This window comes from Paramacrobiotus metropolitanus, unplaced genomic scaffold (assembly GCF_019649055.1).
Source record: "Paramacrobiotus metropolitanus isolate TYO unplaced genomic scaffold, Prichtersi_v1.0 Parri_scaffold0000081, whole genome shotgun sequence".
NCBI lineage: Eukaryota > Metazoa > Tardigrada > Eutardigrada > Parachela > Macrobiotidae > Paramacrobiotus > Paramacrobiotus metropolitanus.
The window spans coordinates 10484-32056 of NW_026570301.1; the positions used below are offsets into that span (position 1 = coordinate 10484).

At 43.6% G+C, this 21573-nt stretch overlaps 2 protein-coding genes across 3 annotated transcripts; both read left to right on the forward strand.

The window, feature by feature from the left end:
- The first annotated feature begins 6768 nt into the window (after positions 1-6768).
- Positions 6769-11826, forward strand: LOC129595708 (thyrotropin-releasing hormone receptor-like). 2 transcript variants are annotated; one of them, XM_055492789.1, is made up of 5 exons: positions 6769-7226; positions 9768-9922; positions 10671-11187; positions 11310-11535; positions 11602-11826. In XM_055492789.1, exons 1-5 carry the CDS (start codon positions 6804-6806, stop codon positions 11670-11672), a joined length of 1392 nt encoding a protein of 463 aa, XP_055348764.1. In that variant the 5' UTR covers positions 6769-6803; the 3' UTR covers positions 11673-11826. The 2 variants fall into 2 exon arrangements, with proteins under 2 accessions (XP_055348764.1, XP_055348765.1); XM_055492790.1 differs by lacking the exon at positions 6769-7226 and adding an exon at positions 9524-9643.
- Positions 11827-13966: 2140 nt separating this feature from the next.
- On the forward strand, positions 13967-15154 carry LOC129595655 (uncharacterized). Its single transcript, XM_055492723.1, has 2 exons — positions 13967-14518; positions 14735-15154. The coding sequence occupies exons 1-2, from the start codon at positions 13967-13969 to the stop codon at positions 15152-15154; spliced, it is 972 nt and encodes a 323-aa protein (XP_055348698.1).
- Positions 15155-21573: the final 6419 nt, after the last annotated feature.

Genomic DNA, 21573 nt, shown 5'->3' on the forward strand with positions numbered 1-21573 from the left:
GAAAAGAAAGTTTTTTTTTTTAAATTCTTACATAAGGTAAAATTAAGTTTTAAAAAATAAACGAATTGGGAAACATTTTTGTGTCTGTTCGTGTACGCACTACAGACGTACTTCAACAAAAGTCGATGGCCGCATTAAGCAACAGATGCGTTGTTCGGACTTGTTCCCTATCATTATCATCCACGGTTGACTTTGAATCAACCGTGATAAACATGCACTTAGGATATTACCTGCCAAAATTTTCTCAAACAAATTTCCGGCTGTCCTAGATTTTCTTCTTTGCCGTCAACGCTCAGTACAGAACCGAGTCTATGAAGGTGTGCCTCAGTCCAGCTGTTCGCAATGGTCATCGCAGAGACCGTGGCAGAAACGACGTAACCTTGCCGGAAAACGTGGAATTGCGACCGATTGGTAGTTCTTAAAAAGCAGCAAGAAGGTATGGTTTGCTCGTACTGTAAACAGTGCCATAATACAAGCCCGTTTTCAAACCTGTAGACCGCTATAAGCGCAATGCAGCTAAACAGCGCACAGTAATGCATTGCCGTATCGTCGTGTAATGGCAGACATATCATTCTAATCTTTTATAATCTTTTATACAGGGTGGTCCAGCCAAGTGTGGGCAGTCGCATAAAATAAAGGTCACTTCTATGCGCCCAAAAATTTTAGGGCGCATAGTTAATTTGCTATGCGCCCAAAAAATTTGAGGCGGCTAGTTAATTTGCTATGCGCCCCAAAATTTCCGGTCAAAATAGAAAAGCCAGTAATTCAAAACGTTATGGAACGTTAAAACATGGTATCAGCGAATCCGTAATGTTGCTGTGAAAGTGGTACAGAGTACAGAGACTACAGACCAGGCAAATATTGCAAAAAAACAATGGTCTTGCTTGTACTCGTACAGTGCATTACGGCACTTTAATACAGGACATCATAACACAAATAATTATGATGGCTCTCTAACCAGGCATAATCAGATTTTAATTCAAAAGAAATTGCTGCAGTATTTCCTATTTAATCTATCATAGACTAAGAAGAATGTAACGTTCCGTGATTATTGATTGAATTTACTAACTTTATTAATGGGATACTTGCACTCCTTAATTTTGGCGAACATAGCCGGCAGATAGTTTTCTTTTTTCAATCAGGCAATCCCTACGTTAAAATGTTGAAGCATGCATTCGTAATGCCTATAGAAGCCATAACGCATTGCTAACTAAATAACACATAACCAGTGCTGAAGAAAACCTAAATAAGCAAACAAATTTTGTTTTCAACAACTTGCCAAATGCAGAGTACGTTTGATTATAAATTTAGATGATAATTATGCCGAAATACAGATACACAAGTACAGCGAAGTTAAAAGTCTACCTTTTTATGTCACTATGTACCGGTAACTGTTATTCTGATAACTATTTATCTTTAGAAGATCATATTCTCCAATTTGATATTCTCATATATATCTCACAATAAATGTCCGATAAACTGTAAACACGGCTGAAACACCCTCTGAATACGAAATGTGCCAATTCAAGTCTGGTAAATCCAACTGGTAAATCAGCGGGGTACATATTGTACATATGTACTGTACACATCCACGAAAAAATGCATCAGATTTCGCGGACAACTCAGAAACAGTGAAAAAACTTCTAAAAGCAGATAACGAACGCAGAATTAATTTTCCCGTTAAAAGAAAGTAATAAAAACGGTAAAAACTGAAACACAAAACTTTTAACTGCAATTTTTTGGGCGCATAGCAAATTAACTATGCGCCCTAAAATTTTGGGGCGCATAGCACTTTCGTAAAATAAAATTAATAAATTTAGTTCTGCAACTAGTTTTGATATTCGCTTTGAACTTTACCTGTGTAACTTTTTACTGCGGATTCAGTGAAAATAAAACCGGGATCTTGAACGTTTCAGATAGGGACGGAGTGGAGCTTAATGGGGGAGGATAGCTGGCATTTTTAGAAGGCTAATAACTGCCCTTCTAAAAAATTCAGGAAGTGATATTTTTGTATTAACGTTTTTGAAAATTATTGGGTGACCCAAAAGGTGTTCTCTGTGACTTGTGAGTATGCAGAAGAATCTTATCCTGTCCATGCTCCTGATAAATTCGGAAAAAAGTTCTATCGCCCATAAACTTGTATGTTAAAGAGAACCTTCCGAAGAAAGTGGTTGCCTAGAGCACTGATCGCTTCGGTCAAGATATCTATGTATATTTGAAGGAAGCTAGGAAGGCACTATCAAAAAACTACGTTATCGCTTATCTGTTATCAGACCATTGAAATTTTCTAAATATTATTGAATGAACACGATTATTTAATTTCGTGGTAAGCAGCGCGTTTTTTTCGGGAAAATCAAAAGTCTGAGCGGCAGAATCGCTTGTGCGCGATGCGCAAACCGGCAAGCCTCAAAAAGGCTCATGCGAAATGAAATGCAAAGTCAGTTTCTAATTGTAAGTTTTTACCAGAACGCCATTTTTTTCCGACAGAAGCTAGTAAAGCCGGTACAACTAATGAAGACAATTGATGCTGAAAACGTTACAAATTCGTTGTTCATGATCTGATGATTTGTGTTGTGTTTTCCTCAGGAACGCGCTACATGCGCGATAGATTAGGTTGCACAAAAACTTAATAACAATCCCCTAAATTTCTTTTATTTCAGGGCGGACCACCGGTTATCCTCAGAACCTTTTCGTAACAATTCCAAGAGTTTATCTGCATCAGGGGCGTGAGCACTCCGGGAATGCAAACCCATGTGATTTGTATCCACATCTTTGCGATTGTTTCAGATGCAGCACATCTCCACGGCAATTTTATGAACAACGGCAGCTCGAAATAAAATTTATCTGTTGGCGTGCTAGCCGTTAAAATTGATTTTTGAAAATTCTTTCTGCTTCGTAGTCGCGAAGAGGCGTGCGGGGGCCGTTTTTCTTCCCCAAAATCGGAATTTCTGACGATATCCAGAATGTCAATATTGTCTAAATTTCCGGCGTTGTCTTTAATGCTCGCCGGGTATTCATAAGATCCCGGTTGGTTGCAGCGTCATACGCGTCTATAACTTGCCGACACTCTCTCCGATGATTTCGAAGTTGCTGCAACGAAAGGAATATGAATCCGCAGAACGAGTTACTTTAAAACACAGAATAATTTGGCGCAATGCAATGAGCAAACTGCAAACCATATCTTTTTTCTCGTCTCGAAGAAAGGTTCTCCCTGAACAATCATTAAGCAGACTCAGCTCACGGTCAGTTGTTTCAGAGCGGCTCCAAAACTGTTAGAACTTTATTTGCTTCGTTATTTCTTTCTGCCAGTTCTTCGCGTTTTTAGTTTCTACCCTTCCCGATAATAACACTCCGTTACGAACTTCTGGAAAGAATTGTAGAAAAGGGTTTAGAAAAGGGTTTCTAAGCCCTTTTTCTATGTTTTGTCCTCAGTTTTTAGGCAGCTTCTGGTCGGTTTTGCACTAGTAGCTAAGAGCCTGTTCTTTGTTGCATTTTTCCATAGCTTTCCTATGTTAGGATTTTCAACATTTTTCGTCACCTCTCAGACATTTTTTACATCGGCTGATTTCTGCAAATCTACATACTTGGCGCTATCGCATGAGATACAAACATCAATATTGGGTTCAGTCTGTCGCTCAGAAAGAAGAGACATGAAGGGATAATCGTAAGTCTTATTCTTCTAACACATATATGCCGAGTACAAAGAAATTCTTCTGACTTTGTAATAATAATTATGAATAATTTTTAGTTTTTGGAAAACTGTTAATTTAGTTAATGTCCAGCCTTGTTTCTTGATAAAAAGACTAGGTAAATCATCCAATTGACCGTTCCTCAAACCAAGGTGTGCATATGTTTTGTAAGATACAGACAAGGGCACGAGACTCGTACGACTTACTCTACAACTTAACGCAGTTGCGAGTTATCGAGTTTTAGCGTAACTCTATAGCGTGAACTCGTTCCCCAAAAAACTTTACTTTACTCTAACGTAATTCACTTAATAATTGTATATATTACAACGATGTTCTTAAAGTATCCACATTAACTCGAATAGCTTACCCAGCGCTTCGATTGCTCTTTAACCGACTGTACAGGTTGGAAAAGGATGCAAGGTCACGGTTCAGCTATGAGCGCGATTACCAGAAGAGAGAAGCAACAGTTCACTGTGCGGCCAGATCGCAGTCAAAATTTATTAGACGCCTTCCCGTACGAACGGAAGCCGAGCCAAAATAAATTTAAATTGAGAAATAGAATATGCAGCTTCGGATAAAATTAATGTGTCTAGTCATGCTACGGACATCGGGAGCTGGTCAGAACAGGTAGCCACACATGTAAACCGATTTAATATTGTCTATGGTAGTGCACCTCACTCAAAACTCGGTTTTACTTGCATGAAATAGCGTAACTCGTAGCGCAACTTGCGCGCTCTCTGTAACTAGTAACACTAACGGTGGCTGCATTTTCCATAGTTGTCCAGGTCTGGAACTTCGGTATGTGTGGTTATTATTTGCGCCATCTGATTGCTGCGTCGAAATGGCTTGCGAAGCCAAAGGGCGTCGAAACATCTCTAGTTCTGCGCCATAAATGCGGAAATTTTTCCACATCGATGTGACAGGACCATTGCTGATGCTTAGCTGTTGCTGACTAGTACGGATATGGGTGCTTTACCAGGTTTTCATTTTCTTGTGTCGGACACAGGACACTGTTAACTGTTGCGTCTTTACACTACACTATACCAAGAAAGATGCAGCCACACATGTGCGGCTGCCGGAAACGATAAATGTGCGTAATGTCATAACACTTCGTTTCAACGTGCAGAGATCAACTTTGAAGAAATAAAAGCAATAATAAATTAACAAATAAATAAGCCTAAACTGAATGGTTCAGCTGTACATGCCTGGTAGAGAGTCACTAGAGACTGTACTTATCCGGGTATAATGCAGTGGCTTACGTGGGGTGGTTAAAGCGCTTTCGCCACCGATTTTTTACAATGCAAGTGCGAAAAATCGGTTCAAGCTTTTTCAAAAACTTTAAGTGCTCTATAAAGATTAAACCTTGTTTATTTGGTTAAAGAAAAAAACCGAAAGAAAATTGGTATCTGGAAGAAAATATTTCAGGTGGTCCACTTAAACGACCATATGAGTAGTCGTTCATGGCAGGGATATCGACACGAGGGAGGAAACCTGCAGAAGCAGTCCAAAGTTTTCGGAAAGTCAACAGTTCAAGACAGCGGTCTCTTTAAATCCCCTGCGCTTTCAGTACGTCAAAGGAAAAGTCCAGTGGATACGACGGTAAAGCAAAAGCTTCTGCTATAAGCACAACCTTTTCGAAAGGCACGATGATTCTGTTAATTTGCGCATTGCTTACAATCTCACATACGACATGCGACATTTCGCCTGCCTGTGACGGGCACTTGCCTTATTCAATCAGTGCAACTTTAACTGATTTTCCCACTGCGGGAAATTTGCGCTGCACTCTTGATTTTGGCGTTCAGCGAATTAGTCTCAATACATCAGCAGGCAGTGGTATTGCCTTATACAGTGGAACCTCCCGACCCTGAACACCCTCGGTACGCACTTTCTTGTTCAGGGTTCAGAGGTGTTCGTGGTTCAGAGGTACTGCCCCCAGGGGCGGAGACTTTCTTAGGGTAGCCCCTGGCTTTATATAATTTGTATGTAGCAATAATAAAAAGCATAATGTAGCTAATAAGCATAATCTATGATTCGTGCCGTGTTGGGCAAGACAACAGGTTAACACGGCAACACAATTTTTAAAAAATTAAATTTTCATATTCGTCGGTCGAAAAATTATCGAGGATAGAATTTTTCTTATCAGAAGAAGCAGCGGTCAACTTGTCCGGGACGTATTTCTTGCCCTGATGTTCATTTAAAACCTAAAAACCTGTCCACGAAATAAAATTACTAAACGGCAAAGGAATGGTTACGAAAGATCTACGTGAACACCTTGAATAATTTATCTTCCCGGGTGTTTTGCAGAGCTGCTCTGTTCATATCTGGAGGTCTAATTTACTTAGAAAACATACTGTGGTACATAGCCGCGTGTTCACGGTTCAGAGGTGTTCAGGGTTCAGAGGTCCCCCCTAATGTTATAAATTACGAGAAGCGCCGGTACGAAAAAAGTTGTTCAAGATTCAGAGGTGTTCAGCGTTCGGAGGTGTTCAAAGTAGGAGGTTCCACTGTACATAATAATGAGTGGGATTTACGTTCACTCAAGCCAATGCAGAGGGTAAGTACATAGCCAAGGAAAACCATGTATTTATGTATTTTTTATGGCTGTTCACTCATTTTCTTTTTTTATAATTTTTTGGCAATAAAAAATACTGGATTTGCTGTTCTGCGCTTCGGATACTCAGCAATAGCAGCTTGTATTAGGTGCGCGCCGCGGTTGGCTATCTAACGGGAAATACGTCCAAGCTGGAATCACACCATCTTTGGCGTAAAATCAGCTGACGTTACAACGAACTCAGCGATGGATTACAGTACTTAACAGAAAATCAATAAGATGAACCCGATACGCTGCTGCATAATACTTCGGATTAGAATACCCGCGTTCCTTGGCTCGCATTACGGGTGGGCTAGCTTTGTCTGCCGTCTTGTGGCTCGTCTAATCCGTCCCGCGTCACAAACAATGTGGCAAGTAATTTCCGCGCCTATATAGCCCACTGATAGATTAGCATGGCTTCTTTATCTGTCTCTTATTAGTTCCGCACATCCGGCGCGATTTTACCCGAGCAGGCTGGGAAGACCAAAAGAAGCGCAAACTATAGTGTCAACTCATTTTTAAAAATGAGCGTTTTTGCGGTAGTATGGCATTGTATTTGTAGCAGATATTATTATCTGTTAGTAATATTCGGCTTTCTGTCGGTATATTCAGCTCAGCCGAATTTTGGCACGCTATCCCTGACAGAAATTTTAACGGAACAAGAGCGCGACATCCTGTTACGAATGCACTATCACCTGGCTAACCTCTCAGGCGACGACGAAATTCGGTTATCACAATTTCTGTCAGAAAATATGAATATGTTTTTCAACTTGTCCGGGGATGTGTATCCATTTGATGAGCCGGTTAATGGGATGACACCGTCGTTTCGCATTATTGCCACCACGATGCATTTAGCTATTTTCCTGCTGGGAGTGTCTGGCAATGTCCTGCTTGTCCTGGTGGCACATAAATCAAAGTTTCTTAAACAGCCTATGTATACTTATTTGGTAAGCGCCTATTTGCAGGGTACTTAATAGTAGCTGATCGCTACGGCATGCCGTCAGCGGACAGATTCTAACTCAGATTGGTTTTCCTACAAAACCGTTTTGACTTGTATGTTGCTACGCCTGACATTTAACGGAACATTAAGGTTATTCCCTTGAGTCCCGGCCGAGTAAGCACTGGCCAATTGCTTTCTTTAATTGCAGTTTTTGGCTTTTTGTGGTATAGAAAGATATATCCCATAATCCTATTGCTTCAGTTCTGTTAAATGGGCGGCGAAAGTCTGTGGCTTTGTTACTCTTTTATTACCATTTTATGTTGACTAGACTGCAACCTGAGTTAACGTCAATCCGAAGTTTTGATCGATTAATCTTATTATGTTTTTTCCTGCACATTCGGTACTCGTACTAGGAATAGCACGCCACTGGCACTGGGTTAAAGTGCAGCGTTCCTGCTTGCATCGTAATTTTTACTCACTTGTTCTCCAATAACTTAAAACTGAAAAGACAACAGCGTACGCAAGCGCGTGTTTAAGTCACTTTAATAGTTAGTAGCAGAGAAGGTGCATATAGCAAGTATGTATGAATGCGGCTGCCTATTAAAAGGTGGCCAATTTTTGTCTTTATCTTCACCTAAATTGCCTTTAACTAGTTTATCTGCAACTTTAATTTTCAACTTTCTTCGACTAAGATGGTTTATCTTTAACTTTTTTTTCTTTAGTCAGTTTATATCTTTAGCTGCAGCGTATACTCGTATATACACATTTGATAGTTTCGGCGCATGGAGGTACATGATAATGCAGGTTCATGATAATGCTTTTTATCTTGGTCGTGCAGCAGGCGTTCTGTTCCTCTGGCTCTTACAAACTTAAATCGTGCAAGTGATGGTCGTTGAGTTTAAAGCTTAAACCCGCACTCGGTTGCGCAAATTAATCAGAGGACCGAGAGAGCAGATCAGACGGAATCTGATGCTGCTCAGTACTTACCAACTGGGGAAGACAGGCGGCTTTCCGTCAGGGTGGAATCAACTGTCACGAGCGCCATAACTCGTTGCTGCAGGACGGCTAGAGGATCGGAATGCCGGCGATAAGGCGGCCAAGAGCGTGCCCCAGTACATGGAAATTGATGGCATAGCATAATTACATTCATAGCCGGTCTACAAATTGAGTATGTAAAGGTACAGGTAGAGCCTAACTACCACAATTTGAAGATTAAAATAATGGCCTGATTTTCTAATGAACTAATTGTATGTTGTAAGAATTGACTATGACCTCTGACGGTAAATTCATAGCACTGGCAAGGCAGTGCAATACTATTAAGGCAGCACAGCGAATTCGATTGGACAGTACTATTGCAAGTCGCTTGGGTATGCGCCACATACTTCTATGGGTGGTATGGTAAACCTGTTTCGCTTTATCGTGCAACAAAATTAGCGTGGTGTAGCTCAGAAGAAAGCCAAGAAGATTTTACGTTTTCTAGTGCAAACGTTTTCAGCAGAAAGGGCGAACTGAAGCTTTTAAAACGTTTAGAAAGCAAATCGAGTTAACATACAACGTCAATGCAACGGTCGATCCAGACCGCACGACCGTTGTAAGCAAACTGCAGAAACTCCGGAACCCTTCTGAAACCTGCAGTCAGTCCAAACTCCACACAAACTACACATCAGAAATCTTAAAATTTTTTTCTGTCTTCTAAGCTGTATGTCACTCGCCTTGAACTTCAACAAACCTCAAAGCGCTAATTATAGCAGTCTTTAGAGCCTACGGACCGTAAAGCATTGCGCTGGTGGGTGGTTTGGCATTGCGCTGGTGCTAATCGTGACGTAGCACCGGAAGTGGGCTTTTTTGCCTTAATAGTATAGGACTACCATGGCACTGGGTATTTTGTAAGTCATGGGTTTGTTTTTGAGTCAGCCTGTAAATCCTTCACCAAAATAATTTTGCGCGAACAAGCGATTTTTACGCATATGTATAATAATCATTTGGCTACGCCAAGATCAAAAAACAAAAAGTTGATCAGGAGTGCGCGAAAGCGGAAGTTATCGAACACGTTCACCAGTTTTCTGTCTGCCGGCAGCTATCTCATAAAGTATGTAGCTGTGCGCTGAACATATTTATGCGCTCGGAATTTCATGGAAACGACAATATAATTTTATCATGCAGCTAAGCCAAGCGCTGTGCCATTACTTTATTTACTGCCAGTTCAGTAAACCCATTATAGCACTTCACCAGAAAAATTAATTGAAACACTCATCCGACAAGGATCGTCGAAACATTTTGCAGTCCGTTATAGCTGTTGTTCGGTGCATAAATAACTGAGTCTTAACGCTCGGTGTATCTACGTAATTAGCGTCACCACTGCTGCACACCCATACAGCGTGCGCAGTACTGAAATGAATGAAATTCTCAGTAATAAACCGAATGGTATGAAAGGAACGAACTGCATACCAAGCTGCACTTAATGATTCTAATATTTAAAGAGTGATATTCTTTGAAGATGAACCAATTCCTGTTTTTATTCTGTCGGTAATGCTTTTAATTTTCGTAGGTGTCCATGTCCTATGCTGATCTACTGGTCTGTTTAACGGCCATTCCGGAAGCCATTGTGGCGCATCATTTTGGAAATCTCTGGTTTCTTGGCCAGGTGGGCTGCTCCGTGTTCGTTTTCCTCAATTTCTTCGGGATTAATGCCGGAGTCGCCAGGTACATTGCAATATAAGAGCGGGTGTCAATTGTCAAACATGGTGTCGATCACTTTCTATTCGCTGCATACGTCTGAAACACCCAACACTGCGCTCCCTGTTGCTCGACGAAGGAGTACCGTAGATCCATAAACTTTACAAAATAAAGTTTGCTGTTCTCTTAGCACAATAATATAAAGTCGTAGACGTAGCTGCAAGAAAGCTTGAGCGTTACATACCAGGAGCAACAGAAACCTGATATTTAGCTAATATTCTGTATTACGATATAAGCCTGTTTCGTTCGTTATCTTTCTTCATTCACTTAGATGCTGTCTGAAAGCAGTACAAACTGGCACCGAGCGCAAAGCGCGAGGTACTGCAATTAAGCCTTCGTCAAGACTACACGCTCCATAGCAGAGCATCACGCCCCACAGCAGGGGTGTCCGACGCCACCAAGCGAGTACATCACACTTTTTCAATTCCACAATCCCAATACCATTTCCTAGCGGCTACAGCGCTCGCGCTCGTGCCACGATGTGGTTCGCAACCACCGCTAGTTCTAATTTGCATCCACTATGGTTTGTACAATAGTACGTACACATATCTTGTTCGCATAAGCGTTAACTGCCTCAAACATCCATTTCTCGACCTTTACAAGCTACCTCAAAATATAACATCGTAATATGGCCCTGTGCCCTGTACCTGTTCAACGTTTATTTTAACAGATCTCACGTGTCCGCAATGCACGCATTTAAAGATATTATTTTCAGCATGTCAATGATGACCTTGGAGCGTTACCTTGCCATCTGCCGCCCATTGTTATCCCGCAGTGTTTGCACCGTGGAGCGCACGCGCAAGATCATCATCTGCTTATGGGTCGCCGCCGCCGTTTACTGCTCACCCTGGCTGGGTCTGACCGAAGCAAAAGCCCTCGAAGGCACAGATCGGGAGATCTGCGACTTTCGCCTAACCCGGACGTACTACATGATTTTCTTTGGAGCAGATTTGTTATTATTTTACTTCACTCCACTATTGGCGGCGGTGATAATCTATATAAGGATCCACGAGACGCTACGAAAACGAGAAGCGAGCATTGGTGCATCGATCCGTACGGCTGAAGACTGGAAAATCACAAGAGAGTCAACGATACGACATACCGACGAACAAGAGTCGGAGAAGGCCATTTTGCATAAGACTAACAGCACTCATATAATAATTGGCAACGGCCACAGCTATTTATGCAGATCAACACCGTCCCAGCGCAGACAAATCAAAGAACGTGTGCAGGTAAGCATGGGAACTTGCACAAAAAACACTTCGATAACGACAACACGTAAGCAACCCCTGGTGACCTAAGACCCATAAGGCCATAACCCACGAATTCGTCACACTGAGAAAGGACTTTGTAGGTTGTGCGGATGTTTTTCGCGACTGTATTGGTATTTGCCACTACGTGGCTCCCGTTTCGTGGTTTGCTTCTGTACAACACTTTTGCGGCCACGCCCTGGCACAACGAATGGTATTCCTTATTCGCCAAAACCCTTATTTATCTCAACTCGGCAATAAACCCTGTCCTGTATAACATTATGAGCGCGAGGTTTCGAAAGGAGTTTTATCAAACAATTACTTGCAAAGGTATTTCAATCAGAACGAAAGTTTACTCGTCTCTTAGATTACAGTTAATACGCTGGATGTTTACAGGAGTGCGACAGTCACCCAAAAGGGACAGTGATAAGGATGGAAAGGTGTCCGCGGGTGCCGACCATCTGTAGCCTTGTCCAGACCATGTTCATAAAGCCGATCTTCTCATAAATTTTTGGATTTACATATTTGTTTTTTTTTTCCAAAATTTTTGCAACGGAGAGGACGAAGTTTTATGAAACATCGGCTGCATTGTGCGCACTTCGAAAATTCAGAATACTGTTGCCCTGCAGAAAATCTGAGAGCGTTTGCTGAAGTGGCCCAAAAGCGCCTTGTACTGTACCTAATGTGATTTTTAAAAGTCAAATCAATCTGTGCCCCTACCTGCTCATACATTCGCCGCTTGAACGTATAAGGCGCGGATATCCATTCAATACATGTAATATTAAAACTTGAAATAAAAACTTATATATAATATTATACATATCTCTTCAAAACCTGCCAATAATAAGTTACCCTATAAGCTAAAAACCTGAGCTCCACTTACAATTCGGTTTGATTTCGAACGAGTTAAACGACCATGTAGAAGTATTCCTGCAATAAAAGAGCTGGTAATCATTTTTAAACCCTAGTTTCTGCAAACGACTAAACACGGCCCGCTTCAGCAAACTCAGACCTTGCATCAACTGCCAATCTTCCAGCACACTTATTACAGTGCAAGCCAAAAATAAATAGAATTCAACCAGTTTGTCCGCGGTCGCGACCCATCTACTGAATTTTATCATTGAACCGACGCATTATTTGGTCGACAGAAATTCGCCGACCGACACTAGTCCAGCAGACATGATGTCGACACGTCACCATGCTGAAGTCGACACATCACGAAGTCGAAGTAGCGTTTGTCAAGGCCGTCTTAGTTTTCTTAGATTTTCTTTTTTCTTATGAATCATAGTTTTTTCCCAGTTCTTTTAGTCGTCGCCTTTGGAAAGGTCAGTGTCGTGCGATCGAGGTTTTCGTTGATCGACATACGGCCGAAATTCGCAGCGTTAAACTACTTAAATACGACATGCACTGCATGAGCAACATAACAATCGCTCGTCTTCTGTATGTATAAAGTTGATTTTTTTGACTTACTTTTCGCTACGTAGTTGATTCCTTTGACTTACTTTTCGCTACTACTTTTTGTATTATGTTTTTGAATGCGGGAAATTTCAGCCCTTATGTGCACAAACAGAAGTACAGGAAATCTCTTATTTAACGACTGAATTCTTTGCAAGAGTTTATGCGCTCAATATCGCGCTCCAGTGTTATACGTACAGAGTCTACTAGCACATAATATTATTTGTATAACGTTAGAACGACTGAACCAGGCTGTACGTTATTTCATTCATGAAGTCTTGCTTATGGTCGGTTTGAACTACAGTAGAGGAACATCGAGCAATGAGAGAGGTCGAACTTCGTCGCTTGGGAAATGCGTTTCCAGCCCTCAAAGGCCCTCATAACGAAGTGTTGAAGAGTCTGTTAAGACGAATCAGCTTCACCAACTACCCAGTAGAAGAACAGTAGAGTCCGTCAGTGTTCGGCTCCGAATACAGCCACATCATTCAGCATATTAAAATTACAGTCAGCTACTGATTAGTGATTTGCAAGGCTGTGCCAAAATTTCCTTGTTGCAGGTACGAACAAACAAATAAGGTATTCAAAATAGTGCAATTAGTGAGTCACTTTGGTAAATTAGCGGTGTATAGTCACTTTATACCACATATTAAGTAAGTATTACCATGGCAAATTATTACTAGCGTAGTGTAAACATAGTGTATGCGTAGTAGTATATAGATATTGAAGTGTATATATAGTTTGTGCAGGTGTATATATAATGCCATGGTATATATAATGCCATATAGTTTGTGCCCGCGTCGCCAGAGACCTTCGCTGCGTTGATGGAGAAGCACCCTTCGAACCCACCGATATGTCACCCGCCTCCGGGACCCGCAACTCCGACAGCCCTCGATATTACTCCGGCAGAAATTGTGGAAGCAATTCGTGCCTTCCCGAATGGATCGGCAGCTGGCCCTGATGGATTGAGACCTCAATATCTGAAGGAGCTGATCAGTTTGAAACACCAAGAATTGGGTAAAAAGTTAAGTGAATCATTAGCTGCTGTTGCCAACATAATGCTGAAGGGGGCTGTGCCCCAGGACGTAATCCCGATATTTTATGGTGGAAACCTGTTTGCCTTCAAGAAGAAAGATAATGGGATCCGGCCCATTGCAGTGGGAACGAGCTTGCGCCGTTTGGTTTGTCGTATTGTGATTTTCAGATTACGCCATTTAAGTAAAGATTGGCAACCCATCCAGCTGGGTTTCGCAACGAAAGGAGGTGTGGAAGCCGCTGTTACGCACGCTACTTCATCGAGCATGCTGCGATGTTGGACAAGCCGCAGGTTTTCCTTAAACTAGATGTCAAGAATGCTTTCAACTCCCTAGACCGAAATTACATACTAAAATGTGCCGAAGAATTCATGCCGGAGTACTACAAGTTTGTGTGGCAGTGTTACGGTGAACCATCAATACTGCTACACGGCAAGTACACCGTATCTTCACAGGCGGGCATCCAACAGGGGGACCCCCTCGGCCCACTACTGTACTGCCTTGCGACTATCGCACCACACAAACGCCTGAAGTCAAAGCTGAAAGAAAGCTTTCTGGACGATGATGCGCTGGGCGGAGACCCGGAAGATGCTTTTGACGACCTCTGCTCCCTTCAGGAAGCGCTACGAGAACGCGGGCTAACGCTTAACATAGCTAAATGCGAGCTGATGGTGATCGGAGGCTCAGAGGCAGAACGCCAAACTGTGTATGATGCATTCCTCCATGCCTTTCCAGACCTGCAATGTCCCCAGCTGAAGGATCTGCATTACCTCGGTGCACCAATTCACGATGATGCGGTTGCGGGCGCACTCGTCAGTGCCACGGAGGTAATCGCCCGAATGACGGAGCGCCTAAATCTAATACCGGCCCATCAGGCCCTTTACCTGCTGAGATGCAGCATGGGTACTGTAAGGCTGAGCTACAAGTTGCGCGCAAGCCGATGCTATCAACAAAAGATGTTATTAAGCAAGTTTGATGATACAATACGCCAAAGCCTCACCTCTATTACTAACGTTAACATTACTGATGACATGTGGTCGCAGGCATCTCTCCCGATTGTAGAGGGCGGTCTCGGAATTCGAAGCGTCGAGAAGCTTGCACTCCCGGCCTTTCTGGCCTCAGCTTACTCGGTAGCTCCACTAACATCGGAAATTATTGTATTCGAACCGGACGTCTACTGTCGTGATGCTACTGCACAATGGCTCCAAATAACCCAACATGACCTCCCACACCTGGACGCGCGACCAACCCAGAAAGTTTGGGACGATCCCATAATTCGCGACACCGCAGATCGGCTACGAGCGACAGCCGGGAATGACATCTCCGAACAGGCAAGGCTGAGAGGTGTGAGCACGAAAGAAAATGGGGCATGGTTGGGAGCGCTGCCGGTTGCCTCCCTTGGCAACCTTCTTACGGACTCCGTGGTAAGAATCGCCGTTGGTTTGCGTCTGGGTAACCGGTAATTACCCCACACCGCTGTGTATGCGGTGAATGGGCGGATGCTCGAGGCTACCATGGTCTAAGCTGCAAGAAAAGCCGAGGACGAATCCCCACACATAAATGCCTGAACGCCATTGTGAAACGTAGCCTCGCATCTGCTGGTTTCGAAAGCGAACTGGAACCGCAAGGTATCTTTCCAACAGACAGTAAGCGACCAGACGGAGTTACCTTGACACCTTGGGATAGAGGACGAATGCTGGCATGGGATGCTACTTGCGTCAACACAATGGCCATATCGCATATTATTGCGACATCCGCACGAGCGGGAGCAGCAGCAGCACAGGCCGAACAGGGCAAGATCGAGAAATATCGCGATATCGGCCAAGAGTACTGGTTCCGTCCTCTGGGTTTTGAAACGCTCGGGCCGCCCGGACCGGAAGCTGCCCGCACGATAACGGAATTTGGACAGCTCATACAACAAGAAACTGGCGAAAAACGTGCCACGGAATACCTTCGCCAACGGATCAGCATTGAAATTCAACGAGGAAATGCGGCATCGATCATGGGGACAGCGCCATTGGGAGCAAATTTAGATCAAATTTTCTCTGTAATTAGGCCGCCCCTCTCGATTGATGCTTAATAAGAGTGATTGCCTTCTAAGTTACCGCCATGGTATTACCATATGATGTTAGCACATAAACTGATATGAGAGCACCATTGTTTTCTTTTGTTTTGTGATGGTTCAATGTGTCGGCTAACCGGGCCGAGCGGACGCGTTCCACAGAGCATTCAACAAAACTTCCTGCCGCTTGAGAATTTCCTTCATGCTTTCATTATCATTGCGGGAATCGCGTGTCTGATAGATCAGCAATAGATAGGTCACGGCCAAACATCCAAACTGCAAACCAGCAACCTTTTCAATACCAAAATGTATTGCTGAAAATGCATTTAGTCTTTTATGTAGTTTTTCGAGTTCAAAAGAAATCCGAGATTTTTATCAGGCATATTCAATTTGATGAGAAAACAGGTTACAAAGTAAATCTCCAAATAAACTCGGCATGCATTATTTCTCATTAGTTAATATTAATTTTATTATTAATCCTCCATATGTAATTATTTTTTCATAGGCTTGAGGGCACTAGCTTATCTTACTGCAATAATATACTCCTTGGTTAGGTGAAGCAAGCCGCAGATTGACAGCGCACCGTCACTCGTACTAATGTGGACCGTTAAGCGATGGCATTCAATTAGGACATCCGTATCGTTGCTCTCCGCCGCGATCCGTGTCAAGAGCGTCCGTGGGGACTGCGCCTTCAAAATAAATACCGTAATTATCGAATCTGTGGCCCTGGGTACAAATAGTTCGAGGGCTATGGCGGAGGGAGGCTTATTTCGGGAGGGGGCGCAATTTCGGGGGGTAACATTATTTTTCGAACGGTATATTTTGGGAGGGTGCATTATATTTCAAATTAAATAACTGCGCATCCTGTTCTAGTGAAACTGAACGCAGTACGGTAGTTATTACACGAAACAGCGTAACCTTCCCAGCAACATTTTCGGGCATATACGTACATGAATTATGTTGATGTCTGGTAAGTGTTTGCTCACAATCACAACAAATTTTATAAAGCATTTGCGGTACACCTACCATTCTGCAGCGCTGGACATTTATTAACGGCGCCCTGGGGCGTAATTTCGGCGGTTGGTTTTAGTTTTCAAACAGGGTAGGGCAGGGGCGCTTACTACAGTGGGGGGAGGGGGGCTCTTATTGCGGGGGAGCCGCAAATTCAATAATTACGGTAATTTCTCTCGCTTTGGAACAGCTAGAAAATTTCCAGTGACTAAAGCTATCAGGGGTAACTTTTTCATGGTGTTTGATATTACAGAATCGTTAAGTTAAGTAGTCTCGCGCCACGTAAAAATTTTTAAAAGGTGCAACCACACGTTTACATGGTACGCAACCCCACTAATTTTCGTCAGATTTGTTGTTCAAATACAAGGTAGCTTATTCTGCACAATATTCACCAGGCTCGTCAATACGAAATAATGCACATCGGATATTTGCGGATGGTCAAAGCAAGTTATATCTGTATGAGCCCGCTGTTGGTTGTACGAGGCAAGCGACAACTCTTTCCCTTCGCTTTAGTAAATTATATCACTTTCCTTGCTGCATCTTACCCGTGTGCAGGCGCTCACGTGATGTTACCCGTGTGCAGGCGCTCACGTGAAAACCCGTTTGCGGCTATAGTGGATTACGCAAATTGATAAAGAATATAGAGAAGAGCACGGCAGGCGAATTTTATCGCCGGCTCAGTAAGCGCTTATCACAATAAATACGATAAGACGTGAAACGGCTGAAATCAAGTGATATAATTTACTAAAGCGAAGGGAAAGAGTTGCCGCTTGCCTCGTACGGATTTATTGAGAACTGAATAATTCATCGATAAAAATTCGACGTCAGTGCTTTTCCTTATTATGCACTGTCAAGTGGTGATTGATATGTCAGTAAAACAAACCTGTACCTATCTGTAAAGTGAATAAAAAAATGCCAATAATTTGGTTGTGTTGGAAAACATTTTGAAGCGCTCTTGGCACTAAGAATATTTTCGAGGGGAAGACATCAGCGCAACGTATTTCAGTAATCCATGTACCTCCTGCCGTCAGCCGGCTAGAGTATGACGTTGTAGCCTACAACGTCATACTCTAGCCGGCTGAAATACAAGGATTGCAGAAATGCGCTACTGTTATCCCCTCGTACGGTATATTAAGTTTTTAATAGCTGTTTTTGTATATGCTGAAAATATGAAAGCACATACAGTACCAACCTGATCATACACGGCCAAGAAGACCACCATCCGCACGACCATATTACATAATCCCACGGCCGTATAGGTTATCGTGCACACCTCCATGTTATTTATGTACGTAAGGGCCTGGGCAAACCGCTCCGTGTCCTTCCACTCTCTTTTAGGGACTTGCAGCAATGTGCCACTCAACGCCGCCCACGTGAAAATGTCCTTCAAACATCCCACCAACACCACCGGCCCAAACGCCCGCCCCAACTGGGTGACCATCACGGTCAGTTTGTTGTGCAAATGGAAAAGCTGGCGCAGCCGGAGCGCATCCACTTCCAGCTCACCACGGCACCAATCCGTCAGTCGACGGTTCAGCCGTTCAAAACCGGCATAGAAGTAAACCATAAAAATTAATATGAGGGCTGATGGAAGAAGTTCGCAAGATACGGTTAAAAAAATGCCGATGAGATGAGTCGTATAATGGATTTCCGGGTGCACGCTTAGGGTGTTAAAAAAGTAGGGCGACCTGACACCTGATTCGTAGTATTTAGCGCGGGTAAGCGCCATCATCCCAATAATTTCCCGATGACACAGACACCAATGGAAACGGCGGTTAACGTGATTATCAGTATTACATACCGGCGTGAGCGAATGACATCGCGTTTCCTAAATAAACGCCGCAGCGTCATTTGCGCATCGGTCGTGATCTCCGGAATGCGGCTGCTGATAAACAGCATGCACGTTACCATGTATGGACCCTGCAAAACCATCACCGATTTGAAGTCAAACGCGATCAGTGTGAAGAACTCCAGATCCACCAATAATGACGATACACGCTTGAAGTAATCGTATTCCTGCATTAGGAAAAACAGCATCAGCACAAACCAGAATACCGCCGTCCACACCAGCCAAAACAACCGCTCTACACGGAATCGTGATGATTTGACACATTGGTTATGGAAGATAAAGCATGTCGGATAGGCGAATAAGCCGAACATCCTCATCCATCGTACAAAACTGCGCGGAATAATGGCCAGCTCAGTGTAAATGAGGGCCGAGGTGTCCGATGATGGCTGACGCAGTTTACGGAAACTCATGCTGATACCATATGTGCAGGTTGCAACTACGGTGAGAATGACGCATTTACCGACGAAATATGGTGCCATGGTGGAAGAAAATGTCTGCTGCAGTTAAATCCTGGTGGTTTATAATGCAGCACATGGATCTTAGCTGGCGTGGTGAGATAATTCTTGTGCTTGAGCGGAAGGCGTAGTTAATCGTTAATCACAGGTAATTCGCATTACTTGATTACTGTCGCACAAACAAAATGGTCACCGTCAGCATGATCGGTGAACTGTGTACACGCTTATAACAGCTGCACCCTGATGGTGAAATGTACACGCTTATAACAGCTGCACCCTGATGGTGAAATACATGCCAGGCTCCATCGGGGAATCGCAAATGCCCGCCAATAAATATCTAATCTGCAGTTTGCAATACAGTATAAGGACAGCTTCCGGGATATGGAATGGATCAACCAATACTCCAGGGAAAACATACGCAGTAGTGGCCTGCATCTCTGTACAAATCCTGTAACGTCGAAATAGTGACCGCCTGCTCAAAGTTTCGAGCGGACCACACAAAATCGGTCATTTCACCGTAAATTAAATCCATCATTTATAAGTGAACAAATTTACTGCCTGCTGCCTTGCTCTTTATAAAAACATACGAGATTGTTGTGATGCAAGCCGCCCACAGAGGCGATGTGAGTGGTTACCGGTTACTGATACCACGGCACTGTTAGAAGCCTAACAGCACACAACTAACTATTAAGGAAGCGGCAAGGACTGCCTCATTGACAGTATAATTATGTTCGTTTGCACGTGTACTGGTATATAACGTATGCACGTGTGAAATAACAGTTATTTTTTTCGGGTGGCTTTCTGGTGCCAGTAACGTGGCAAACTTTTGAGCAGATGGCCGCAATAAAAACGCGATGACAAAACTGTCCGTGTACGGGCGAACCCCCAAGGATACTTTTCATAATTGACGAAACTTAACGAACAGTAAGATTTACGACCGCATATTCAGCATCACGGCCTTTCCGAAAATAAACACCAGGATGAATTCGGATCTTTTCTTTATATATTCGACTTTCGCTTCACCAAATTCCCCGCGTTGGAACGTTTTACTGAGTGACGAGAGACTCACACACAGTGTTCTTTTGCCGATATAACAAGGTAATATGCAATAAACTTGTCTTCAATAATTCTCGCTAAAACGTGCGTTGCGGTGGAACCACTACTATCACCTAAAAGCATGTTTAAATCAAAACATCAAGCTTTCGCTTAAACTATTGTTAGCGCTAATTTTGCGTTTTTTGTTTCTCACGCAAACTGATCTGTAAGCAAGAACTCGCATCAAAATTAAGAGGTCTGAACACAGACACTTTACTTTCCGCTTAGCCTTAGCATTACTGGCAGCCGCCTTTGGCACCTGATTCCCCCACGATCTCAGCATGTCAGCTCAAAACGCTCCGCAGTTTATGGTGCAGAACTGGATCCGATCCGACAAATGTCAGCGTTGCGGCGGCATGTTTCACGCGAAAAACACAAATTTTATTAAAGCCGATTACTTCACAAACGCTACCACGGATCCTAAACCTGCGCTTTAGTGCAAAGCCATCCCATCTAAGCAGAAAGCGCGGTTGCTGAGTGAGAACACGGAGTTACACAACCTACGGGGGGTTATCTTCCTCCATGTTGTGCCCCGGCCGGCCGGCGATCTCATTGGGACTTTGTTGACCAATCCGCTGATCCGATACGTCCGGGTCACATGGTCCCTGATGTTGTGAGCTGTGGTGCTGGCCGCCGGTTGCGTCATATGCTCGTTCGCACCACGGGCGGCAGCGTGGGAGCTCTTTCGCGTCGGACGGATTGTCATAGGACTGGGCACCGGGGTGGGCTCCTTGATGGAACCGGTTTACACTGCGGAGACCACCCCGCCGAGCTTGCGGGTGCCGCGGAAACCCTGCTACCGATTATGCACGTGCTGGGATTAATCGTTACCACGGCAATCTGGTTCCCGTCTGCGTTGTGGAATGAAAAGGAGTAGCAGTGGTTGTTCAGCATTGTAGTTATTCCGGTAGCGGTGTACTTTGTTGCGCTGTCAGCTCGCGGTATATTTACGAGAGATAAAGATACGCTGTGGACCTTCTGTGGGAATAATTTCCCGGAAAAGATCCATGGAATTGCCGCAGAGAGCCCAGCGCAAGGCACACGATAAAGAAAGGCAGACAAACTTCACTTCCATACTGCGTTCCCTCTACACCACTCTCCGTGGCGCAAGCGAATGTAACAAAGAGGATGAGGGCGACAATTACGCAGTTCTGGCTGATCAGCAGCAACGTCCGGCGTCCTAACCGGTCCACCAGACCCATCAAGTTAAACAGCGATGCGAAGGTGCAGCGCCAGACGCCATCGTGCCGTATACAAAGTACAACTGCCGCAACCCAACGCTGTCGTAGATGGATATGTTACAGACGTGGAACAGAAAACCGTGCACTGCTATCCCCAAAACTGGTTGACTAGCATGGATGCGGTGGTCAGAACGGTAATTTTCTACTGCTATGGAGCAGTGAAGAGATC

Excerpts from the sequence above, each read along its gene's own strand:
- LOC129595708 (XM_055492789.1), top strand. The coding sequence starts at position 6,804 with ATGAGCGTTTTTGCGGTAGTATGGCATTGTATTTGTAGCAGATATTAT. Across the intron at positions 7,227-9,767 it reads AGCCTATGTATACTTATTTG|GTGTCCATGTCCTATGCTGA; the intron begins GTAAGCGCCTAT and ends TAATTTTCGTAG. Across the intron at positions 9,923-10,670 it reads ATTAATGCCGGAGTCGCCAG|CATGTCAATGATGACCTTGG; the intron begins GTACATTGCAAT and ends TATTATTTTCAG.
- LOC129595655 (XM_055492723.1), top strand. The coding sequence starts at position 13,967 with ATGTTGGACAAGCCGCAGGTTTTCCTTAAACTAGATGTCAAGAATGCT. Across the intron at positions 14,519-14,734 it reads CACTCGTCAGTGCCACGGAG|GCATCTCTCCCGATTGTAGA; the intron begins GTAATCGCCCGA and ends ATGTGGTCGCAG.